General features: G+C 40.2%; 1 protein-coding gene across 1 annotated transcript; it reads left to right on the forward strand.

Annotated features, from left to right (window-relative positions):
• Window positions 1-27,849, forward strand: LOC114463951 (G-protein coupled receptor 22). The gene is made up of 2 exons (XM_028447853.1): window positions 1-371; window positions 25,380-27,849. The coding sequence occupies exon 2, from the start codon at window positions 25,494-25,496 to the stop codon at window positions 27,177-27,179; it is 1,686 nt and encodes a 561-aa protein (XP_028303654.1). The 5' UTR covers window positions 1-371; window positions 25,380-25,493; the 3' UTR covers window positions 27,180-27,849.
• Window positions 27,850-27,862: the final 13 nt, after the last annotated feature.

The raw sequence follows: 27,862 nt of genomic DNA on the forward strand, positions 1-27,862 counted from the left end.
CCTCCCCCTCTCTCTGTTTGATGTAGTGCACGATCATGCGTGGGTCGGGATGCTGTACGTGTGCGTGTGACAGCAGAGCAGACAGGTGCAGCCTTCAGTGTTGGATTAACAGAGAGACGCCAAAGCGCTGCTGTGCCATCGCCTTTCCCTTTGCCCTGATCGGACAGCAGCCTCTGCCGCAGCAGTGGAGGGCTTCCCCCCCTCCCGCTCTATAATATTTATGACAAAAAAAAACCCAGGGCAAATTATTCTGGTCACGTTTTTTGGCTGACAGTCGGCTGTCCTGGAGAGCGCCGGAGTGAAACGGGGTCCAGAGCGCACCGCATCGACACCTGCAGTAGCATGTGAAGGGAAACCCCATCAGCAAACTGGTAAGTTTAACACTTCTCTGCGACACTTTCCCTCTCTGACACGGATTTTTACATATATCCGATCCAAACACAGCCCTGTCCGTGCTTTGGACCATATATACATGACATGAGGCATACAAGGATACAGGATGGGACTGCCTGCAGGGTGAAAGAAACAGAAATATGCTCATAGGTAACAGTAACAAATCTTGTATCAGCAAGGTATGGGCCATCCTAATCTATTATAATCTAGTATTTTAATAAAGTCAGATTAAAAACCCTATGCACATGATATTGTATATTATCATCACTGTGCAGCAATAGCCATCTATTGAAGCATGCATTGACAGAAATCCTGTCAGGTGTGAAAAATGAACTTTTTAAGGGTTTGTTTTGATGGAGGGGGAGTAAATCATGCTGGTAGAGACTGACTGGGCTTGTTGATAATGTCTCAGTCACATGCATGCGCCATGCTCCGCACGAGGGGCTGTTTGATCATCTCAGGAGGGAGGAATCCGTTCACTATTTAAACTACTAGATGGCATTTATCAACAGGGCATATTATTAGCTGTCTCATATAGTCATAATAGCAATATTAGAGCATTAAGACTGTTACAAAAGGAAAACATTTGTTCATCCTTCCTTTTTGTGGAAAAGACAAGAAACAGGTCTTAAATTTGTACATCTCAATTATGTACTTTAATATGTAAGACATCTTACTTATATTGTTATGTAAAATGTAAATATGCTGTTGGAAATTGGCAGGGTTGGTCGGTTAAAAGGGCAGCTCATAGTACTGGATATACTGTGTATAATGACGTTTTATTTCAAACAAGAGCATTCAGAGAGCGCAAACCTCCACCAAGCGACTCTTTGCCTGATATTCATCTAGATTAGTGATCCTGATAATGGTACCATGATCATTCACACTTTAAAGGCTTGGAAGAATCTTCTATCTTCATTAGGTCGATATGTATGATTTTTAGAAAAATTGGGATGAAATGCACAATTCAGATTCAATCCAGATGAAACTCAGTGGGGTAATTGGGGAACCAACCCAACATAGAATCAAGCCGAGTCATAGCTGAGTCCTTAGATCAGTCAATTACGAACTGAGATATGAAATTCTGCGAACGATGAGAATTGGGCATTTTTTTAGTTTATCAAATAGATGCAGAATCAGTATATTGTTTAGGGTCCCCTCCAAAATATATTGGTATCTTCCATGGCGTAAGTTAAATCTTTGGTTAAACTATTGTCAGAATCCATTAGGTGTTTATGATGTAATCCTGCAAACAGTCAAACAAACAAATAAGTAAATTCTGGTGAAGATATTATCTCATCGCCGGAGATAATGACTTCATCCTGTCCACTTTTTGATGACATGTTAAAAGGCGATGATTCCTTTTGTAGCTTATATACCTGCAGGCTGCAATTGAAAATTCTCAAGGTAATACAGTAAGTAACCTGATCTGATGAAAGTATTTCATTTATATTTGATGACAGTTGTGAAGTGTCAAAAACCTTATATACAAGAATCAGTATAAAGACTATAAAGACCTACGCTAAGCAGCACATACTTTAGTTCATTTACAGAGGACACACACTCAATGTATTTATGAATGTAATGTTTTCTTAATCAAGACCAGCAGAAGTTGTACTTAGTGCTAGAAAGCTGATCTACTAAAGTTTTCCCAAACATCTCTGGAGTTTCCCGATAATGGTAAAAAAAGGAGAAATTACTGGTAAATCTCAGGTAGATAATACCTTTTGAGGCCAGAGGTCAGAGAGTAATGACCAAGTTGGTTTGAGGTGATTGAAGAGCAAGAGTAACTCCAATCCACTACGTTTAAAACTAACAGGGTGTACAGAAGCCCTCGCAAAAGACGCAGATATAGGACGCATGATTAAAAGACAACACTAGATAGCACTGCTGTAAGATGAGAACAAAACATTGAAGCAGCACTTAAAGCAGCTTTGTCAGACTTGCTCGAAAGTTTAAAACAGGTCTCATGTGCTGCAATATTCAGGTCAGACTTTGTAATAAACAACCTAAATGCTGATAGATTATATAATATCATATTATGTTGTGTTTTGACTGCTATAAAGCTGATACCAGCGATGTTAAAGGAACATGCTCCTGTTCCTTTATTATGAAAAAAAGAAGTAAAAGAAGCTTTGCATCATTGAGTGATCCCATTTAAAGAACGATTAGTTTTTTCAACTAAAAGAAACTTTATCTCGTGCAGAGATGGGCGTTCCAAGCGTTCCAAATTCACATCAGCATGGAGAATAATGAGCAATCTGAGTATTAATACAGGAAATAACAAAAAAGGTATTGTTTCATTTTCATGTCAATCCATGTGTTTATGAAGTCATTCTGTGAATTTTACTTTCATTTTGTGTATTTTCATGTTGTTTTTTTCCAGAGTTGTCACGATAACAAAATGAGTAACCATGATACTATAACAGACAAAGTATCACGGTTCCGGGTAATATCACAATACTGAAGCCTTTTTTTTTTCATTATTATTTAATTATTTTATGAACTGCAACGTATTTGTACAAGCCAGTTATCGTGGGTATCGTGCAACTATAGTTTTTTCTTCTAACACTTGTGTAGTATTTTTGTTGTTTTTGAAGTCTTTGAAGGGGCATTAAGAGGCAGGAACCTTACTGTATGTAGTGCTTCAGAAAGTTAACATGCATTGAGTTCCACACAACTGGGGGCAAAGCTTTCATGCATGGTGCTCTTATCCTTCACTGGGAGCAACCTGGGCTTTAGTGTCCTGCTCAAGGGCACTCAGCAGGGCTGGCTTTAGGTCATTCTGTGCCCTAGGCATGAGTGGACTTTTAAATATCAAGACAAAACAATGCAATTCTGCGACACAACAAACCAATGAAAAAAATTACAACCTATTTTAAAATTTAAAAAGATGCACTATAATACAGTATCACACCTACAGGTATAGTGTAAATGTCTCGAGGGAACAATAACAAAATTTGTGCAAAAGCAATGCAAAACAGTGCAATCAAAAGTTAAAATAAGATATACATGTTTCAGTACAAGGACATGTCTACTTTCCTGTTTGGTTTTACTAGTCAGTAAGACAAATCTTGAAACCAAAGAACACAATGTGCAAACAACACAATAGAATTATATACAATAAAACAATAATTAAAATAAAATAAATATAAATATGGGCAGAATGATAGCAGGTATAGTTACAGATTTTTATCATTAATATTCAATTCAGAGAAAACATGTACAGTGATTGTAAAGGGTGTGTTTCACATTTATTATACATTTTAAAATTGTTATTTAAAAAAATAAATACATTTGGAGGTACAATTTGGCACCCCTCCAGGAGACGGCGCTCCAGGCGGCCACCTGTGTTGCCTGTCAGAAAGGCTAGCCCTGGCACTCAAGACACACCGAGACGTGTAGACGTGGAATCAAACTGACAACCACTCGATTAGAAGACAGCCTGAGCAAATGCTGAGGCCACAAAAAGTGATGCTTCCACATTTTAATTGTCTTATTGTGGCAGATTATTTAGGCCCTTATTTTCACCCAAACACAAATATCTAAAGAAACCTGAATTAAGTATCTTTTGTTTGATAACACTAACACTTAACCTGATTCACCACATTTTGATTACTAAAAACACTGTGGCGTCCTTATAGTTCATTTAGTGTGTATACGAATAAGCTCTTAGACTGTCTACATGTTCTGTTTCTAACTCATCATGGTTGATAGCTTCTCTCCATTTTCATATCCCCTATGTTTCATTTTTGTGATGAGGTTATTGCATTCTGGTCAATGCATGCTTCGTTCTTTGAATATATTTACAGCAAGATTTTGGAGTCACTGGTTGGGAAATAATCAGCCATAAGGAGCGTTCTCCAGCCGGATACCCTGTAGAGAGAGGCTGTTACATTTGCTCGAAGCACAGTGAGCAATGGAGCACTCTAGTTCAAAGAATTTTCTCTTCATGGGCTGGTAGTGAGGCACCCTTGTGTTGGCCATCGAAATAATAATAATAATTAAAAAAATTTAAAAAAAAAACTATATAAAGAAAGTGTTTAGAAATCTGCAAATACCTAAATTAAAAAGAAAAATCAATGAAAGAAGGTTCAGCTAATGGAAAGCACTGCTATCATATTGTCATTATTAATGTAATTAAATTGTTCAGAAAATGACTTTTGAGGGTTTCTTTTTTCTTGAATTAATTAATGTGCATGTCTTTAGTTTACTGGGAAAACAAAACAGGCATGATGTTGAAATGAAAACATGACAGACAATGAAATCCTTTAAAGCGATACGCAACCCATCGAATGAATGTACCTTCTGCCAATCAGCGTTCACATATCAGAATGATGTCATGTTGGGCTTGTAGTTTTGTCATTCATGTCCACTTCACGGTGAAATGATTCATCCAGTTCTATAACCATTATGACATTATTTCTAAAAACAGCAGCTGTAGAATAATTATTTGTTGCACATACTAGGAAAAGAGAAATTTACTTTGGAAATGTTGCAGCATTTGAATGAATGGAGGCATGGCTTCTTTAAATGGGTAATTCTGCACTACCATGGGAACAATCAGATGCCTTTAATCTCATAAAACAAAAGTTACGAATGTAACTACGGTTTTATGCATCCTGAATGACCACCAGAGGTGGTACTCAAAGCACTGAATGTTCCCTTCGTGCATGCACAGTTTGAGTATGCATACCAACAATGTCACCTGTGACCCCTGGGTGACCCAAGAAAGGTAATAAGTTCCGGTGTCACCCGAGGTTAATTTTTTACAGAATCTTCTAGGATTTTGAGTGACATGACGCTCTGGCGGTCATTCGGGACTCATAGGACTTTAGTTACATTCGTAACGTTTGTTCTAGTTCATCCCCGCTGACTGCCAGAAGTGGTGCTTAAAGCACTGAATGACTTATATCAGCATAGTCACAAGGTATCCCAGACACCAACCTTACTGAGAACCCTCCGAAGATTGAAGGACCAGGCCCAGTGGATGAGGAGTAGCGACATCCACATAGTAGAACCTGGAGAATGTGCATGTCCATTAGGCAGCAGCACATATTTCCTTCAGGGGCACTCCCCAAGATGTAGACACATTCCTGGTAGAATGACAACGCACACCCGATGGTATAGGATAGGCTTGACACCTGATACGAATGGTGAGTGGTATCTACAATCCAGTGAGATAAGTACTGCTTGGAGAGAGCAGAGCCTTTCTTGTGACCCCATAACAAACAAAAAGCTGTGCAGATGTACAAGTGGCTGCAGTGCTTTCAATATAAAATCTCAGGGCCCTGGCTGGACTCAAGAGCTTTGATCTGTTCCCCTCTTCTCCCAATGGAAGGTCATATCATGCAAGCCTTATAGGCTGATTAAAATTTGAACTGGACAGCACCTTGGGATTAAAAGCAGCGTTCGGCCATAACGTGACACCTGTACCATCTGGGTGCCACTTCAGACATCATGGGCTGACGGACATTAGTCCCTCAGGGAAAACCAAAGCGGACAGTGGGTTGATTCCTTCGAGCCAAAGAGATCGACCCCTGCTCTGCCAAAAATCATCATGCGCACCACCTCTGGGTGGAGGCACCACTCTCCCGGTGGAGGCTTTTGATGGGAGAGGGAGTCGGCAAGCTAGTTCACCTACCCCGGTATATACATGGCTCACAGATTAGCCAGATGGGGGGTGACCGACCTGAGAAGGTAATGGGAGACTTGCAACAGTTGGGCAGACCTGGTCCCCCCTTGGTGGTTTATGTGGAAGACAGTTGAGGTGCTGTTTGACTGCACGAGTATGTGTTTTCCGCTCAGGTAAGGCAAAGAGTGCTCGAGAGCCAGGTGCACTGCTTGCAGTTCCAGCACATTGATGTGATCGGTGCTGTCCCGCACAGACCACCATCCTTGAACTGTTCTGTGCTGCCAGGCGGCCCCCCACCCGGAGAGGCTGGCATCGGTGGTGATGGTCTCGCGGTGGCCTGGGGCTATGCCCATTGAGACGCCTTTTAACAGGAAAGCCCTGACTCTCCAAGGTGCCAAGACAAGGAGGCACTGTTGTGACACCCTGAGCTTCCGGTAACGGTACCACTTTGCGTCCAGGTGGAAGCCATTAAGCCACCTCTGTAGGGGGCGCAATGATAGTAGACCCAGCGGGACCACAGCTGTCAAGGATGTCATCCTGCCTAAAAGTTGCAGGAAAGTAACATATGGCAACACCCTATTCAGCCAAGAAAAGAGCAAGAGGAGATGGAGAACGTCCCCTACCCAGTGAGAGGTTTGCTGCGCCCTTATGGTCATTGTATCCTAAATTTACGCTGAGGCCCAACTGGGTCACAGGAACAAGGAGACTGGATGTATCCTGGACCACCTGAGCTTGTGATGGTGCACAGATTAGCCAGTCATCTAGGGATGGCAACACCTTCATGCCCCGTGACTGCAGGGGGGCAAGAACAACTTTCACACAATGAGTGAAGATCCTTGGAGAAAGGGAGAGCCCAAAGAGGTGCACTCAAAACTGCCAGTGTCTGCTTCTGTAGGCAAAGCAGAGAAATCGCCTGTGCTGAGGTGCAATAGGGACATGAAAGTAAGACATCCACTGTAGTTAGCATGTGAAATGGAAACACTCTTAGATAAAGATTGAGTCCCCTCAAATTTAGTATTGGCCTGTATCCACCATTTTTTTTTTTTTTTTTTTTTGTTTTTTTTGTCACAAGGAAGTATGTGGAGTAGAAGCCTCCGTGGTGTGACAGAGGATCTACCACCTCTATTGCCTTCTTGGCCAGGAGGGCAGACAGCTCCTGGTCCAGTGCTAAGGCTTTTGCCGGGTCGCTGATGACTGTAGCTTTGACGCGACTGGAGACAGGGGGCCGGCATCATAACTGAAGCTTGTACCTATGAGTAAAGGTGGAGACCACCCATGGGTCCGAAGCATGAGCAGCCTAGTGACTGAGCTGCTGGGGGGAAAAAGAACTGACGGTAATCTTTCACCGAAACCCGGGAGAAAGCACTTGTATCCCTCCTGCAAGCATGTAGCTCCCTCAAATAGTCCACTGACGTGGGTACCAAAAAGACGAGATGAGAGGTAACTGCGCCAAAAGAAAGTGCTCTCAGAAGCTGACTGAGCCTGCTGGAGATTTTCTAAGTGCAGACGCTCCAAGGTTATACACATAATATCCTGCATTGAACTATCCACTGTCTTGCTTAGCTAGCTCCGAGCGGAGAATGGGGATCCCGTCTCCGAAACCATGGAGGACTGATCACCTTTATCCTCTCAGAAGTGAGAGGGCGAAGCTGCCAGAGAAATAAGGCAAGGGCGGGGTCAATGGCCCCGTCTCGTCTGTGGCCGTGGCGGAGTGGCGCTCTTGCAGGAGGGACCTCATCCTCGCCAGCTCTGTGTGTAAGCGGTTTACCTCTGAGGCAAGCTGCCACTCAGCTTTTCCTTCTTTCTGGGGAGGTCAGTCACAGTGACAGACACACAACGGCGTCTCGAGCGCTGAGAATGAAAAGATGGCAGCTGTCCTGGGAAAGGGAGGGGTCATCCCCAACAACAGGAGCTACCTGCTCCAGTCTAGACACCCTCAGTGCTTAAGGCATGTAACTGCACTTGGATACACTGGTTGCCAGATAAGCCCTGTCTGAGGTGGTCAGGACCAAGGCACCTTAAACAGAGGTCATGGCCATCATTTGCCTCAAGGAGGGCACCACAGGTAGCACAGCGGTGGGAGAACTTAAATACTATTCATCAAAACTTATAACCAAATTGCTAACCTTACCGTGCACCGGGAGAGGTTACAGCGTTTTTCGACCGCACCGGGTCTCAAACCAAAAGAGACTCCACAGGGGCGTTAAACGAGAAAAGAGCAAGATGCTACCGTCACAGACTCTGGAGGGCGAAACTCCGCTGCTCTGACCTACACGGTCACAAGGCTCCCAGCGACGGAGTGATAGCGCCGTATGCTATTCCTTGAGCTTCTTCTGTAGCTATATACACAGTGTATGCGTGGCACTCAAGAAGAAAAAAGGAAACAAACCTTGAGTGACACCGGAACTTATTACCTTTCTAGGGTCACCCAGGGGTCACATCTGACATTGTTGGTATGCATAGTCAAACTGCGCATGCCCAAAGGGAATATTCAGTGCTTTAAGCACCGTTTCTGGCGGTCAGCAGGGATGAAATAGAACTAGAACTTAAAGTACTTTTTATTTCATTATAATTGCTAAATCACCTCTCATTCCTACTAGTAAGGTTTACATATAATAATAGTGTAATTTAGGTTAAGTATCCCTTTAAGGGTTTTTAGCTTCCAATTAGAAACATATTTGGTTGACATTGTCCTGAAGCTAACATAATTAACATCATCTCAATGTATTTTTGGTATTAATCCTAAAAGTCACAGCATGCATTAAATAGCAAGAGCCATATTCCATCAGAACAGAGTTAAATTCAATTTGAAGAAGTCGAAGCTTGCTTGCTCGACAATGAATTGATTACTGATGGTTTGGATTGCTCATCCCTCTTTTAAACTTAATTCCTTCAACTTAACTCAGTAACTCACATTACCCCTGTTCGTCCACTTCTGCAGAGAAAACCTAATCTCAAGATGCTGAGGACAGAATAGAGAGGAGGTTAGACTGATGAGAAGAAAATAGAGAGTGGAGTCTGAACAATGCATCAATGAAAGAACAGCATGAAGTAATCATGAGGAAATAGACTGTGGATATGAGAGAGGAGAGAAAATCTGTGCTAGTGCAGCGTTGCCTTTGGCTCTTCAGCTACAGACCTGAATACAGATGATTTCTTATACAAGACATTAGAAAATATAAACTCAATATAAATTTAGGTGAATATTCATGTGGCTCAAATAACATGTGCCGTGTGTGTGGAAAGGATTTAGACTGTATGCTACACGTGGCATGTAGGATTAACCCTCTTTTATATTGAACTGCTTTATTGTGTATAACACTTTAATCGTTGTAACATAGTGCATAAGATTCTTGCTTCAAGTCCTGTATATTTAGTAGCTCAATCTTTCACAAAGAGATACCTCTGCCCCCGCTCTGCAGGCACTGATCAGATGCAAGGTCTGATTAAATGAAGGTGAGAAGTGCTAGAGTGCAAAATGTCCTGATTAGGGTTGATTTTTTTTAATTACTTCACTGTAAGGTGCCACATTGTTGCACTGGATTGCCTTGTTAAAGGCGGCATTCTTCTGACATTTTGGACCAAAGGTAACACCATAAGCAACATCATTATGTCGGCTCATGCACAAAATAATGAGAGCCACGTACTCCACGTTGTCACTAAATATTTGTCAGTGTTTAAGTAATGCAATGATATGCAAAGACTGACAGAATCATGGAACATTGTGCTAGCTATTGAAAAATAGTTATTAGTTACGAGTTAACTGGGTTATTAGTTAACCCAGTTATTTTATTGATTATTTTAAAAAAAAATGACTGTGGAAAGTAACGTTTGAGTTCTTTGAAATGCTACAACTAATGCCATTTTTGCCCTAATTTACCTACTGTTACTTTAAGGAGAATAATGCTCACTGTTATGCAAACCGACAATTTCACCTCATTTGCATTACATCGTTATTATTATTACTATTTTTACGTTACACGTGTCCCATTTTCCGTGTGCTGCCTGGACATGCTTTCATGCTAGTTAGCTACCTATAAACCAGCAACTCCCAGAGGTGAAAGTAATGGATGACAAGTACTCACATTACTGAAATTGATTTGCTTTTATGGGTTCTTGTACTTTTTAGAGTACATTTCTAAATCAGTAATTTTAATTTTACTTAAATACATTTTAAAAGAAGCAAAGTAATGTGTTACATTTCTACACCCAACTGTTTAAAAAAAAATGTTTTTAATTATTATTATTTTTTTTATTTTCAGGCATGTGACATTTAATACCTTTTGTGCAATCACATACAGTGCATATCAAATATTCCTATACCCACACACATCCAAAAATATATACACCATTTGATTTTAATAAATACAATAAATTATATCTTATGAAAATATAGTTAAACAAAACATATATAAACTCTGTTTAATTAGACCCACACATACAAACAAACAAACATACATACATACATACATATATCATATCTGATTACCATGCCTGAAAAGGGGTAGGAAGAAGTAAACCATTGCTGAGTAAATTGTAATTTTTTGTGATTATTTTTTTATTTCCATTTCATGGTCTCTCGTAATGCTGCGCCATACAACAATATATATGGTAGTGTGATAAAAAAAAATTCCTTCATTGAGAAGATTCTTAAAGGAGACGTACCATTCATTTTGGGATTTTTTTTTTATACTTTATTTGTATATAATTAAATATATAATGAACAGCAATTTTTCATTCATTTAATATTTTTTTTCCATATCGCAAAGCACCAGTCTCTTGACCATTGAGCATACTCCATATGTTCTTAGTCATGGCCATTTCTGATCAAAGCCCAGCTACTTTCTATGGTTCAGGTTATGGTTTCTGCCTATTATGTTGTTACCCACATGGCACATTTTGCATGTTTTAGAGTTTATAAATGTAGCTGTACTTAAAGCCTGAGATTTTTTATTTTTCATTTTGAATGGAATTAATTGGTGTTATTGTATACATATATATATATATACTGTATATATAAAGAAATGTACATTTCTACAAACCTTTTATTTTATATAGATGCCTTTGTAAAAAATTTAATTAAGTTCCAATTCTGGTAGATTTTTCCTTTTTAAGTTTATACATGAGATGTTTACTGTATACAAGAGAACCGTGGCAAGATTTATTACCAAACAGTAAACATGGGGGGTGTCTGTAACTAGTAACTTTTACATTGATTACTATTTCATTGAGCTACTTTTTACTTGTACTTGAGTGTTTTATGTATGACTTACTTGTATTTGTATTTGAGTACTATTTCAACCAAATAACAGTACTTCTACTTGAGTAGGAGATGTCAGTACTCTTTACACCTCTGGCGACTCCACTGTAAAAACATGCTGTGTTTTCTGCCACGTGCTGTGCAGTTTCTCTGTAAAGCTGTCCCTGGTTAAAATCCACCCTGTGTTGCGTGGATGGAGTGGCAAGTGGAGTTAAATCACTTTGGATGTGTCCCCTGGGTCTCCTTTAGCTTCTAGCTTAGTCCTACTCTCACAGATTAGAAATTCTGTTTCTGAAGGTACATAGGAACTTGAAGCACAGAAACAGCTTATGTTTATCATATTTTCTAGGGCATAACTGTATTTGCTGCTTTCTAAGAATTTTACATTATGCTTGAAAAAAATCAGGAATAGGCCCCGTCTCGACATAAGCCACAGTACTGGCCAGGGTTGGGGTCAATTACCATCCATCCATCCATTCATCCATGGATGGATGGATGGATGGATGGCCCCTCCACGACATAAGCCACAGTACTGGCCAGGGTTGGGGTCAATTACATTTTTCAATTACAGTTACATCTTCAATTATTCATGTTCAATTACAACTAAATTATGATTACAGTGACCAGGATTTTTTAATTACAATTGAAATCACAATTACTATTTTTCCACTAAAAGTCAATTACAATTACGTTCTAAATTACTGAAGTTCAAATTAAATGAATCCCAATTACTGAGCCTCTAATAAATAAGCCCCTAAAATGTAACGTTCCTCTTGTGTTAGCTTTCTGTTAGCATCTCTTATGATAACGGGTCAGTTTTGACCCATGCCTTAAATCAGCTTTAAAATATACAAAAAAACATTATCTTTCATCCAATTTGTTTCTGATTGTTTTATAACGCAACCAAATAAACATGTACGTTTAAAATAAAAATATGAATGTGTGAAGTACTTTAACAGTGCAGTGTTGGATACAAGATGTATCTCTATAAAACCAAGGAATCTGTGTGTGTGTGTGTGTGTGTGTGTGTGTGTGCGTGTGCAAGTGCATGTGCGTGTGTGTGTTCCTCAAATACGTGTTGGATGCAAGACGTATCTCTATAAATGCAAGGAATCTGTGTGTGCGTGTGCGTAAGTGTGTTCCTCAAACATCTCTGCTGATCAGAATCAGACTGACCTGAGAGTTTCAACATGGCTGCTGCTTAGTTCAAGGCCGTGCAACTCGGATTTGTTTGGACTGCAATGATATCGTTAATAATATACATTTTTTCATAAATAAATGCTTTACAAATTCTGTTCGAGTCCTACCTCTACAGTGATGTCATCAGTCCTACCTCTACAGTGACGATGTAGAGGTACTTACGATCAAATAGTGTGATGTATACATGTTTTTACTCATTGTGACGCATTTAGTGAGTGATGTGACAGAAAATCAGGAGGAACTTATAGGCATGAAAATAAGGTCAGTAATTTCTATCGGAGCCATAAATGTAGCTTTTAAAATGTGCACATTACAGAGTTTAAAGTTGGTGAAGGGACAAATGCAAAATGTGTATTAATCGAAATAGACAGTTGATATGTGAAAATGTATTTAGTAAATAGATAAAAATTTGTTTAAAGAAACAAAGTGGACTGACAGTGATGATTTTGACATCATCGAGTTCCACAGTGATGATGTCATCAGTGCCAGCTGGGAGCAAATACAATTTTCAAGTAGGCACCATTGAGTCATTTTGTCCAATTCCCCCAAAATATAATTTTTTTTGCCGTGTTTAGGCCCTCAGAAATGTGATCACTTTTTTGTAATAAGAACAATAATAAAAAAAAGTGGTGCATTACAATGGGGTCCTACGCACTGTTGTGCTCGTGCCCTAATTACGCAATAAATGTGATTATCAATTACACGATTACAGTTATAATTGACCTCAACCCTGCAATTGGCTGATAAGTGTTCCCTTTAAACCAGTGATTCTCGACTGGTGGGTCGGGACCCAAAAGTGGGTCGCGGAAAGCTAGTCAAAAATAAATAAATACTTAATATGCCTTTTATTTTTGAAGAAACTTTTCTTTTGACAGGCATGGTGTGAAATGCATGTTGCACAGGGAAATAAATAAATTTATGTTTTAAAAAACAACAGCAATTTTTGAAAAACTAAATTTGGTTGGTTGAATTCTAAAAAAAATTGGGTCGCGTTTCAATGACAATATTAAAATGTGGGTCCCATGGTGAGACCAGTTGAGAACCCCTGCTTTAAACAACTCAATTCAGGGCGATATACAGTGACATAATTTGCAGCATGATTGCAATTACACGTTTACATGATTGCAATTACTTCCTGTAACATAATATCACCCTAAAAGAAAGCAGCAATCCTTCTTTTTAAATACATCTAAATGTTTATTTTTGTCATAACAATTAGAAAACCCAAGCTGTCAGCCATATCATGTGCCAGTTTATGTACTGGTGATTAAATGAGACGTGAAATTGGGAGGATTTTAGAGAGGGTGCAGACGGGGATACGCAAATCTCATGCATTACAATGTCTAGCTTGCTTCTGTAGCGCTCTCCAGTTAACACGGGTGCTATACTGTATGTGACATGACCTTTTTTCAAACTAGCAACCAGCTTGTATGCATGTGAAGTGTGATAGTACACTTAATAAACATGTTTCTGACCTCTGTGGGGCTTCAGTGCTCCCGAGTTCGACGGTCGCTGTGTTAATGTCGGCAAGGATGTGATTAATTCTGACATGTTTAGAGCATCAAAGCAAGCACTTTGCCATGCAACAATGACAACTACAGTAGATCTTTTGGACCAACAGATGATGGTTTGACTAGTAGCAGCATTGAGTGGCCACAAACTTCAAACTGTTGCCTGTTTACTCACTACACACCATCACACCTTAAGCCCACAACAATATTTTGACATCCATTTGTAGACAAGGAAAAGGGAAACGTTTAACTGCACATACGCACATGTTCATTAATCAATGGTATATTATTGTGGAAATATATCAAACTCTTATGACGCTCCATTTAATTAAGATTCATTGTCCTACGTTTGAACAAATCATGACTAAAACGCTCTCAACATCTTCCCAAAGTGTGAATCTATGCTAATAAAGTCTCATCTTGGTTCATTTTGATTTTCTTCATTCTGTTTTAAAGCTGTGATTATGTGGCAGTCCAAATTAGTGCTCATTCATAGGTGACAATTAACAATTTGTCAAAATGAGGCGATTCATAGCTGATGGTGAAGTACAGATTAGTGTCTTAGATAAATTGCTCATTCAATAAAAAAAGCTACCAGGTAGCGATGATGGTTCACATTCTGTGGTTCAAAGCAGGCTCGTATTTCTATAAAAATCAGTAAGTGCAAAGCACGCTTAATAATAATCAAAGCCGTTTCTCTATGGAAATGCCATTTGGAGGCAGATTCCTACTCCATTAAAATCTACAGTCAGTAAAAACTCTCAACAAAATGAAACCTCTCAAGTTGAGCCACTCAACCAAGATAAATGATTCAAACAAAAACAGCTACAAGAAAAACAACAGTAATGTCAATAAATTAAACAGATATTAAATGTTAACAGAGCTTAAAAAAAGAACAGTTTTAGCTTATGATTGTGGTTTATTTTAGTCTTAAATCCATACACAAGGGCTGCTCAAGTCAGCTTCTGCAGAGCTTTATCCTGCGTGTGTTACATTTTGTGTGTGAAATATGTTTGTTATATATTGTTATGCTGTCTCTTAAAATTCTTGTTTTGTCAACACCCTTTATTGTATATATAAATAAAATGTTGTAAATGTTTTGTGTCTTTTAAAGTAAAAACACCCTAGAATGCAATTGTTTGTAGGAAAGATGCTATGCAAATACAGTTTGATTAGATTAGATTTATTTTCATGTACATTAGATTATACAGGTACATTTAATTGTCCTCAAATGAAGCTGCGGACTGAGTTTTGGGACCACCTAGTGGCTTACTGGGCCCAATGCAATTGTATGGTCTGCATATAGCCAGAAACAGCTCTAATGATAATTATGGTTCCGTGATCTATAGTCATATATTATTTTTCTATAGTGATCCTATTAATGTTCTTGTATGAGTGGGACAAGGCAGGGTAGTTTTTGATATACAAAAAAAAAAAACATACCAAACGTGTTTTAATATTAAAAACCAGAGAATGGTTCATGATCTAAGGCACGTACACAAAAATATATTCTGAAAATCGATTGTTACCTATTGAAAATGTCCAGATAAGAAACAAATAAAGCACTTCAAATGTTGCCCTACAGTACGTGTAGCTTACCACAGTGCTGCGATTAACAGAGAAAATTAGGCCTTTGACTGAGTGTCCCACTGAGCATTGTGGGAATTCTGTAGGCAGCCATAAGTCATGTACATTGTCACCCTGTTGGCTTTCTCTCTTTTTCTACTTTATCTCTTTCAACCTTCTTTCCTGCCTGTTCTCTGATCAGATTATCCCAAAATGTCAACTTTTGGTGTCAACCCCATGAAATCGGAGTGCAAAACAACTTATCTGTCATCTCACCATCAAGTGGTGACATTTATTTTTTTTTACAAAAGAAAACCTATTAAAGATTCCATGAAAGGATATTCTGCTCAAATACAGTACATTAAAATGTGTAGTGCAAGTATAAAGGAACCTGTTATCATTGCAGTATTTACATTCACGTGTCGTTGTGAAAATGAAATTTGGTCGAATGCGTGCAGTAAATCAGTGTTATAGTGCATATTAAACTCAAAGCCCGAGAAAAGATTGTATCTGACCTGGAAGCTTATTTTTCACTTCTTTAAATAATGCAGTATTTTCATTGCCTGCGATGGATACTACAAGACCTTTTTTTCTATGACAAAATGAAATGACTAAATCAGGACGTCTGCGTTGGGACAAACCTCAAGCCAATACTATCTTGGATAAATGAGAGGTCGACTCTGGAAACAGAAGGATGTATTGACACGTGTGAGGCAGAGTACTTGTCTTTTCTGGGGAGCTAATGTGAGAGTCTTTATATTATATTATATTATACCAGGTGGCATAATGTAGTTTGTGTTGTGATGGTTACATTACATCCAACATTTAACTCCTCTCAATTGCTCAGCAAGTTTGGAAGCAAGTTTACTTTTGATTTGATCCCCTTTCCATTTGAGTTTGACACTCCCGCTATAATTCATTATGAGCTGATTCTCCCCAGCTAAGAAATCAGCTGGGCTCCTCAGTAGAGCAAGTACAAGTTCTACCATTTCCAAAGATCACAGTTTAAAAGCCAGGATGAGCAAAGGTTGCATGTTTTTCACTTAGTGAAGATCAGGATCAGGATGTTTTATGTCTTTGGTTTGGATCCCAAACTAAATGTTTACAACAGCACATAGATTTCATTAACTAGATCAGACATGGGCAACGTGGACCATAAACATGTCCATTAAGGGACAAAAAAAAAAGAAAAGAAATGACAGAAGAATTCACAAAATGGTTCCAAAAGTATCAATCAATCAATCAATCAACGTTTATTTATAAAAAAAGCGCTTTTCATACAAAGATGTAACTCAAAGTGAATAAAATACACCCACCCCGTACAAACCCCGCCCACCACACACAGACACACAAGTTAAAATGAGGACAGTGGCACATGGCTGGGTACAGAGCATCTAGGTAAGGAGACATCACAAGGAGCCGTCTGCACCAGGAGCAGGACACAGAACGCGGGCACAGGGCGCTGAGACAGAGGCCCCCAGTCCATCAAAATAACAGAAACCATTCACCAACACTGAGGGCCACGAGACAGCACCACTGAAGCCACAGCCCCCAGTGCAGAGGGCTCCATCTGAGGAAACTGGTATAGTATAATCTTAAATAACATAAAAGATAATCCTAAAACTATACACAAAATGATTTTTTTTTTTTTTTTAAAAAAACACACAAAACCCCTTGTTATTTTCTGCATTAATGCTCAGATTAGTCTTTGTAATGAATGCTGACATAAAAGTTGGTTATGTGAACTTTGCATGAGACAGTCACACTTTTGTGGCCCCCACTGGGGTAAAAGTTGCTCATTTGTGGACGAGACCTTTCCCCTTGTATCTGTTACTTTCTAGAAAACAGCTCGCCTGAAAGACTTTGTCTGTTTTAGTGGGAATTGTCAAAAACACCCTGATTTGCTACTGCTGCCAAAATGCAATATTGAGAAATGTAAACTGAAAATAGAGCCCATGAGAAAGTCAATTTCAAGTATCAAACTTAGCATCAAATATTGCTCCAAGGTATGCTTCCACTACTTTACTGTGCTGCCTAACATAGCATTAAATCCATCAAATTTAATATCATTTTTTCATTCAGTTGAATGAATGGTGACTTCTGTTATCACTTTTTACTCAGAAACTCTTTTGTATTTAAAGTAAATCAAATGTGCAACTCCTTTGTCATTTCCTATGAAAACTGTGTTAAATTGTTCAGTGAGAATGCATAGTGGAGATCAACGTGCTCCTGTGGTTACACAAACACAATCTTTGGTCCTTGTTTGAGTTTTCTTAGAAAAATGCTCATGTTCACATAAAACTTTTTTTATTCAGGTCATAGGATTTGCTCTTATATCACACTGTGACTAATTTTGTTTGTCCTACCGACGACTGCTATGTCCAGATTGGCCAAGGTTGATGTGATAATGGAGGCATATTCTCTCACTTTTCAAAGCAGCAGGTAGAGACCTGGAAACACAGCAGCATGCTGAGCAGCGGCTCAGACAATAACGGCAAGATTTAATATGCTGTTTCAGCCTAGTCGAGTGTATCTTCACATTAAGGATGGAGCTGCAGTGATCAGACACCATACTGGGGATTGAGTGGGCTAATAGTTGGTTGTAAAGACAGTTTAAAGAGAAGTAAAACACTACCCAGAAACTCAGTTCTCTTCAACATCTGAGATAAAAGGCCTTATGCTGCGTTCACACCGAATGCGCCGGACGCATCTGCCACACAAAAAGTTCCACAGGTTTCGCAGGATCAAAAAAGTTCCTCAATTCGCTTCATATGCGCGTTTGAAGCAAAGCACCACCCACCAACGACACATCTTACTCAGTGAGTTTCACTGCCTGCTGAAGCGTTTCTCCTCTCATAAACATAAACCACCAGTGAAAAAAGCCGGTGTGATTAGCGGCTAATGCTATCCTAGCTCAGTGCCGACTTTCAAAGATGAAAGCTACAGAGAGAACTTTCATCTGCTACTACCACCTCCTCGCTGATTCTGCTCCACGCCAAATCCTTCCTAGTCCGGTCCCGGTTATAAAGGCCGTGTCATACAGCTCCAGATGGTCACACACAGCTTCTACTCCATGGTTGAATGGGTGAACAGACCGGTGTCCATGATGACGGTCAACGTCATCGCCAACAAAGGCTCTGATTGGCTTTCGTCATGCGAAACAGTCGCAAGAGTTCAATATTTTCAACTCTTGCAAATGTGCGAATATGAAAAAAAATCGGGAGCACGTTCGCACGGCCAACGCTCTTGACGCGCAGATCGGACCGCACCGCCGCACAGGAAAGATTTTGCATATGGGACGCATCTATCCATTGACTTTGTATGTAATCTGGTCGCACAAACATTTTGTTAAGCATTCAGTGTGAACTCAGCATTAGCATGCCAGTACCTCAAACCATCAACCTGGTTGGATTTTATTAATGTGGATTTCTTGCAAGATTATTCATCATTTAATGACATAAGTTAAAAAAATAAAGCTGCAGATGTTTGAGTCTGAAACCTCTGGGCTGCATCTTCTTTTTATTATTGGTTCTGTTTCTAATGATTGGCAGCTTGTACCAAATGTCTGTGGCACCAGAGATGCCAAATAATGGTGTAAAAATACTTAGTTACTGTACTTTTAAACCACGGTAGAAGCTGTGTTGCCAGGTTGGATTTATTCTGCAAGCCATTGAGATAAAGCCATTGCACTTCAGTGATACAGCATTGTGTTATGTCCACTGTCCATATACTGTACACAGAGAGTATGTTTTATTGTTGCATTAGCCGCCATGATTTAGTTATTTGAAAAAAAAAAAAATTCTGATCCTCAAGCTATGGGTTGAGGACCCCTGATGGAGTGGCGGTCCACGGACCCCAGTTTAAGAACCACTGCTTTACACGATTAAAAGTGCAAAACATTTAAACATTTGCTAAAATCCTCAGTAAAAAGCTCAGCCATATGAAATAGAGACAATTTAATTAAATGTTCACGTGTGGTGCAAACTTTAGTTTGTCAATTTACAGCAGAACAACTATAAACTGCTTCACCATGTTTGGTTTGAACTCTGGGCTGCACTATCTGACCTGTGTCCATAGATCTGAGTGACCTGCAGGGTTTATAGCTGATTAACTTGTCACTGATGTATTCAGTGATTTTTGCACTAGGAACAGAGCTATAAAATATAGTTAGGGGCTCTAATTTTCATGGAAAACGGACATCAATTATGGACAATATTGTTATTATTATAATTGTGGTTTTTAAACAAAATCAAGCAGAAATTGCATTATGACATGGAATGTAAACATGCATGTTTTGATACAATATCATGCATTTACATAATGTTTTTCTAATAAACAGGTGGGCACTACATGTAGTGCAATCTTTTTTTGACAGCTAGGGATGTTTCATTCTTGCAATAAAAAAATACATATCGGTACATTTTATTGCTTAGGTGTGACCACCATAAGCCCTCCATAAGGAAGGGTATAAGCTAAACTTTTTTATAGGTAGCGACATAAAAAGATGTTTTCCATGTGCTTCTGTGGGTTTTCTCCAAGTGCCCTGGTTCCTCCCACAATCCAAAAAACATGACTCTTAAGTTGATTGGAGTCTCTGAATTGCTCATAAGCATGAATGAAAGTGTGAGTGGTTACCTGTACAGGATGTACCCCTGCCTAAGGCACCGGCAGACCCCGTGTAACCTTGTAATAAGGAGCAAGCGGGTCAGAAAATTGATTGATGGATGGATGGATATAAAAAGAGAGAGCAGTGTTACACCTTGGTGAGGGGGAAAGGAACAGAGAAGAGGGAGTTAGGGTGGGACAGTAGAAGCAGTGACAGACATTACAATAATTTGGTGTAGCTGAAAGTATAATGTGATGCTACTTTTTTACATATTGTGTTGTGGGGTGTAATCTATTGAACCAGACTGGTGACAAATGTGGAGAGATCAAAGAGGCATGCCAGTGAATCCAGGGCCGTTTTCTGCGGGGGGATTGTTTTTGTGCAGCAAAATCTGCGCACCAACATTGCAAATCAATAAATAAAACACCATTCAACATTTAAACATGATCCCACTACACCCAACAGCATATAGTATGGAAGCAAATAACTATTTTGTCACATACATATATACTACTACTGAATAGTACTTTATGACATGTAGTGAAATAGCATTTGGGTGTTCAGCTTTATGTGCACAGTGTGCAGCAGGGGTGAAAGAAAGAAGATAAATAATAATAAATGAGCATTTAACGACAACCTAATGCTGTATAAACACAGCCACAAAAACAAAGTTAGCTCGCTAACATACCTCTGACGAAGTGGTCGCTACAGACACGGGCATCAGCAGACTCTGCTCCTCCTGACAGCAGACGTAGGTTTAAAATCCACTTCTTACGCCATTGTTCTGTGAGCTTTTTACATTTCTCACCTTTGTGAAGGACAATTTTCGGTACTCTATAAAATCTCTTTTCCTTTTCTCAGTTTGAACGATTGGAGCAGCCGTAAACTCCACAAAACGTGGGCATTTTGATTATTTCAGATGGCAGATTCTCAAGCTTCACTTCCTGCCCTCCATCTGAATTTAGCGCTCTCGCTTTGTTGCGATGCAGCAGTGTGAGTGACGTCACGTGAATCAACAGAGCAGGCCATAGACATATTGTACATGTTCTATTGGCTGATCCTAACAACAGCTCTAGGGTACGTTCAATAGCACAAATGTAAAACAATTACACCACAGTATATTATATCTATGGAGCAGACTCCCGTCCGCTGTCAGTGAATGGACACAGTCAGTTGCGATAGCCAATCAGATATCTTTGATTAATAAAAAGCTCCCCCTGTAGTTGGAAGAGTGTGTGTGTGTGTGTGTGGGGGGGGGGTGCCCACAGTAGGTGCCCGCGAATGCCCCCCAATGATGCCGACACTGCTTTAGGCTATCGGAAATTGAAAAATAAATGATCAAAATATCAATTCACCCGTGGGTAGGCTGCCTACCCTGACTGCACGTCACTGGTGCAGACGGATTGACAGACTGTGTTGCTGCATTAACTCAGATCAATGGCAGATCAATAGGACGGTGTCTAAATCTGCCTGTTTTTCATGGACTGATCAGAGTAAAGTTACAGGACCTGACAGAGCAGCCACATTAAATTTGGGGAAACAATATCATTAGGTTTTACATTTCTTTTTTAGTTTAAATAGAACGGTCTCTACCACTTTTGCACGAGCGCTAATCATTGCTGCAATCTTAGTGAATTCCAGCAGGTGAGGAAACTGAGGAAATAATTTAGGGAAGCAACTGGTTTACCGCCCTTTATTTCAGATCTTGGTGAATCCGCCCCATAGTGTGTAATCTGCATAGCTTTAATAGTCATACAACCTGTAAGCAACCTTTTGATGTGCTGGAAGACACTTTCTAAGTAATGTTGTATTGATTTGTGAACTTCAGCAACGATTTGGGTTGAAATTAGTTGCAGAAAAAAGCATTTTTGTTGTTATGTCACAAATGCTTTATGGATCATGGAGCTAATGGTGTCACACAAAGTTTTAGAAATTTGTTTAGAGATTTGCTGTTTTGTTCTGATTGAAAAACTGAGCTAAACGGTCTAAAACTGTTTCATCCACCATTTAAAATGAGACTTCTGGTACTCCAGAGACAATGTACCGTAATAGGTAGTGTGTTTATGTGCTCCCTTGCCTTAAGGCTTGTTAGATTGTCAGATCGATAATGCGTTAAATCAGTGTTCCAGCAGCACCACAAACCCCATGACACCCATTAGTAAATTAAGACAGACCACTATGTTACAAGGGCTCTTTTTTCCCTGCAGGTGTTCACACAAGACAAATTAAAGAGAAAAAATGAGAAAGAAAGAAGGGAGAGGGGCAAAATATGAAAGTGACATCTGTTTATTCTTAATGCAAGAGCCAGGATCAACATTTAGTTTTTACTTTTAGCGGTTAGTAGCTTATGAAGAGGCGATCTTTACTGGAATTATATTATCTTCAGGAATACCAGCATTCTCTCAATACAAAGCAACATGCTAATCAAATATTAGTCTCTGATAAGATAAAAGCTTCTGTTTTGAGAGTATTTTTGCTTTAATCTCATGTGATCAGCTTTTGGTCTTGTCCCAGTTTTGAACTGTGTCCCTTATGTTGTCACCTTTGCATTCTGCTTTCACTGGACATACAAGTGAAACACTGAGTTGTGTGTTTATGTGGAGTGCACCAGTAAAGAGATGCATTCAGACTTTGAACAAAGTTGTTTTGTCCCACTACACTTTGTTTATTTGACAAGTAGTAAGTGTCCGGTCAGTCTCTGTCCTTGAGAGAATGAGTTTAACTTGATTCTCTCGCTCTTTTTGACTGTGTTCCTCCATAGTTCATGTCCACAGCTCCCCCCTCCCTACACACACACACACACACACCATGGTCAGTCATGATCAGATGAGTGCATCATAGTTGTGTGCTCATGAGTTGTGTACATCTGGCATGTGTGTTCAACTTGAACATATGTTTACACAGGAATACAGGAAAGAACAAAGGGGTTTGTCTTTCTAGTCCTTTTGTGTGGGTTTTCTTGATGTTTTTTTTGTTTTTAGACATTTTGTCTGGTTTATCAATTCATTTTGTCTATTTTCTTGTCAATATGGCAAACTTTTGATACCTTTTTGTGTGTTTTGTGTGTTTTTGTTAGATTTTGTGTTATTAATGTCATTTTGTGCAATTTCATTTATTTTGTGTGTCTCTAAAATCCTTTTGTATATGATGTTGTTTTTGTAGTCATTTTGTGTTTAAGTGGTTGTTAAGTGTGTCTTTGCTGTTATTTTGTGTACTTTTGTTGACATTTTGTGTATTTTGCTGTCTTTTTGTGCATTTTGCTCTCGTTTTCTGTGTTTCTGGAGTTCTGTGTGTTATGTTGGGCTTCATATAACTTCCAACTTCATGAATTTCAATTTGGTTTTGGGGGCCGCTCAAAATTAGACCGAGGGCTGCATGTGGCCCCCGGGCTGCCAGGCCAATTGCCTATGTATGCTCTACGGCATGTCCTATTAACACTAGGTCAGTTTACCTGCTGATACAGAAAGCAGATTAGATCATGATTGACTTTTCTTGAGCACTTCATCTGTGAAATTAAGTGAAGATCAACCCTGACTAAATTTGTTTCTTTGATCGGTTGTATTTATTGTATAACCTACCTTGGTCATGGCAGCTCTGCCTAGTGTTAGAACCAGATGGTGCAGTAACATATTTTATATATGTAGCCAGTGTTTAGACACCCCCGGTGTAGATGCTCTGCAGAGGAGGGAAACCAGGCTTTGATTGATAGCATTGTTTATATGTCCCTGTCTTAATTCTGAAACCATTTATCCTCATTAAGCTTCGCTGTGAAAACTATTACCCTTAGTTGAGCCCATGCAATGATGACATGCAGTGCAAAGTCTTACTACCAATCTTTTAATATTCCTAACATGTTCTCTTTTGAAGCAAGAGTCTGGCACATTGAGCTTATTTCTTGTTTAGAACAGCAAAGGTAACATTCTTTGGCAGGTTGCTGCAGTAGGGAATCAGACTCTGGCAGTGAACGGTCTCTCCAACTAATGGTAATTATATGATTGCAGTAATTGAGACAAAGCCAGTGACACTCTCTGGAGCCCATTCCTCTTGTATGGTTATATGTAACTTACATTGAAGCGTTTAAATTGTCTGTAGGAGAGAATATGAGTTATATTTGTTTGTTCTCCCATCAGTTAAATAACAACCTTTTTTTTTCTATGACAAAAATATAAATAGAGCTTAAAAAATGAAAACATATTTACATAAAAAAAAGTGTAATTGTTTTTTGTTACTCAAAATTTTGGAAAATGCATCCGTGTGGTCTCTGCTCATCTGACTGCACTTGATCACCACCTCTCTAATTCAGACAATCCCATGTGTCCACCACAATGAACTTGAGGAAAACCCAGAAAAACCACAGAAAAACCATCACTGACTAACCTTAGGCTTAGTAGAGGCTGTGACAGCTTGTTGCACAGCAAAGTTGAGAAACATTATCTTTCTTGTGCAGTTGTGGGAGAATGATTTGGGATTGAGGCGAAGCAACAAATCAAATGGATTTGGAACCTGTGGAATTGATTCACTCGAGGCATACACTCTCAAACCTTGGATCAGCCCTTATTAGATATTTTGGTTACATTTTAGGGACTACACGAACACTATTGAGCATAACATTGACAAACAGGCGACTAAAGCTAACATGAAATTGTGCCTCAAGACTAAAACTAAGACTTAATCTAAGTGGCCAAAATTAAAACTGCTGGGGTGTGTACAACCTTTCAACTTGAGAGGATGGAAATAACCTCCAGGTTTGAAAGACCATGATAAAGCTAGCATGGAATAGAGAGAGAAAGTAACAACATATTTTCCTGCGAGGTTTTGTAACTGAAGGCAGCTTTTCTGAAAGTGACCATGTTACCAAGGCCTCCTGCAATGTGATCATACCATCAATGGCCCCCTAGAAACATTGTGCTCTGATTCTCTAGCTGTTACCTCTGTCCCTGTAAGCATGCTGTGCTCTAAGTGTTGAGTCCTGTGAGTTAACACGGTTCACCAATAGGAAGATAAATGATACCCTATGACGCCTATTGACCATCACAATCACCCTTGCCTCCTTCTTTTACCCCGTAGCTTCTTCTCACCTGTGTAATTTGACAAAGTACTGATTCTTCTTTATTCTTTAATAAATGTAGGTCAATCTGTTTTCTGAACTGTTCCCTTTCCCTCCTTCTGGTACCATCTTCATTTCTTCCCTTTCTCTTTTTCCCCTAGATTCAATCTACCTTTCCTCATCTGCACTGTGTCTTTCATAAAGAAATGGAGCCAGAGGTCACGATCTGGTGTGGCAACTGCAGTTGCTATGTGTGAAGGACTGCTGTGGAGTCAATGGAGACCGACGGCTATCGTGACCTCCTGGAGACCAGTGATGGTCAGGGGGTGGGCCGACTGGATGGAGGGGAAAAGGTGGGTGTCGAGGAAGGATGGAGCACACCCTACCCTCTGGGATTCCAGGTATCCTTGACCACTGTGCTGATGCTGGAGCTTGTGTTGGGCTTTAGCAGCAACCTGACCGTGCTTGTGCTCTACTGTGCCCAGTCAAACCTGGTGGATTCCGTCAGCAACTTGGTCACTGTCAACCTCCATGTGCTTGACATACTGGTTTGTGTGCTGTGTCTGCCTCTGACTGTGGCCGTGATCTTGCTACCAGCTAGTGAAAGTGGAGTTGGCAGTCTGGCTACACTTTGCTGCTTTCACGAGGCCTGTGTCACTTTCACCAGTGTGGCCACAGCTGTCAATGTGTTAGTAATCAGTTTGGACCGATACGACATCTCTGTGCGCCCGGCCAGTCGTCTCCTGACCCCTAAGCGCGCTGCGCTGCTGCTGGCTGCAGTATGGGTTGTGTCTCTTGCTGTTTTCTTTCTGCCATTCCTGGAGGGGGACTTTTTTTCATCACTTGAGGATGAAGAAGGAGGAGAACTAGAAAGACAGAGAAATGACTCAGAGCTCACCACTGAACCGACTCCCAGTTTTACCCCACTGACTCCTTCATTACTACCCTTTATTCACCCGTCATCCCCTTCACATCACCTGCTACCAGCCTGGCAGAACCGGACACTATTGTGTGTCGGAGGACAAGGTTATTACACAGGCCTGGCTATGTATTACCACTTGTTACTCCAGGTGCCCTGCTTTTTTATCGCAGTGGTGGTCATGCTCTTCACCTACTCCAGGATCTTACAAGCCCTCAATATCCGCATTGGCTCTCACATGATGAGAAACACTCGCACCAAGGACTCCACCTGCAGGATACGCTGCAGAAGGCGTAGAAGGAGAGAACTAAGCCTGCCCACAGAAGTTGTGTCCTCAAACCAGAATCAAAACCTCAGCCATCCTCCACTCCTTCCATCGCCGACCCCGACGCCAACCTCTCCCCCTGCAATTTCCCCCATCCCCCAAGCAATATCTGACAGTGGTGCAACAGTGACAACTGTCAGTACTGCTGCTACCACCCCCATTGCCACCACGCCTGCGACTCCTGCTTCTCCAACTCCAGCATCAACCTCAGCACAGAGCCACGCAACCACACACTTGCCTGCCTCCTCAGTTGGTGTACAAGCTTCTGTGTCAGCGATTATAGCTTTAAGGCGAGCAGTGCGGAGGCACAGAGACCGCAGGGAGCGTCAACGTCGTGTTTTGAAAATGTCACTAATCATCATTTCCACTTTCATGGGCTGCTGGGCTCCTCTCTCAGCCATTAATGTCCTGATTCTGTGTTTGGGACCCAGCGACAGCTTGGTACGACTTCGTCTCTGTTTCTTGGCAATGGCATATGGCACCACAATCTTTCACCCTCTGTTGTACGCTTTCACCAGGCAGAAACTGCGTAAAGCATTCAAAACACGAGTTAAGAAAAGAGTTGTGTCACTTCTACAGGTGGACCCAGCTCCCAGTGGGGGAACAGTTATCCATAACTCTTGGGTGGAGGGAGGGGGCCAGAGGAAGAACCGGAAGCCACGCGTGGAAGCTAGTGATGCCACTGAGCGATGCCTCACAGAGGCAGTGAGGGAGTGAGTGCGCGTGTGTGTGTGAGAACCAATTAGCTTACAAAGGTCTCGGGCTCACTGCAAATGTAAAGAAAGGTGACTCTAATTGGAGTCTGCTCTCCCCCCTTGTTACACCAATTCTTATTAGTCCATTTCTTGACTGGCAAGGTGAATAGAGTATCTCCATGACAGGAACATAATAGTATGCACCAAATATACAGGGAATTAACTTCAACTGCAAAAACAGTAGTATTGCTTCAGTGTACACTTTCAACTTGCATGTGCATGTACATATGCACACAAACATCCAATTATTACACACAGATTTATAGTAATTATCTGTGAAAGCACATCAATATCTACCTGCACTGATGTTCTCAGTGAGAAATATGATGAAGTAAGTATTTTGTCCAGTTTTCTTGATTTTCGGCCTTAATTGAGGGGTTGTTCTTGCGGTGCTGAATGTTTACATACTGTGTCAACATGCAATGGAAGAGGCTGCACATACGGTTGAGAAAATTGATGATGATTAAATGCAAGAAGTCACATTCAAAGTTTACAGTTACATAGCAACTATAACTGAGAAAGTAAAGAAAAAAACATCACTATCAATTACTATCAGCAGTTAAAGGTGCAGTCCGTGACTTTCAGATCCCTCTCTCCCCCTCCCTCTTGCCCTGCCTTAAAACTTTCCAAAGTCCCTCCCTCAGA

The sequence above is a fragment of the Gouania willdenowi genome, chromosome 5 (genome assembly GCF_900634775.1).
Source record: "Gouania willdenowi chromosome 5, fGouWil2.1, whole genome shotgun sequence".
Classification (NCBI taxonomy): domain Eukaryota; kingdom Metazoa; phylum Chordata; class Actinopteri; order Blenniiformes; family Gobiesocidae; genus Gouania; species Gouania willdenowi.

What these genes read in the sequence shown, in the direction of transcription:
- LOC114463951 (XM_028447853.1), top strand. Translation starts at nt 25,494, where the DNA reads ATGGAGACCGACGGCTATCGTGACCTCCTGGAGACCAGTGATGGTCAG.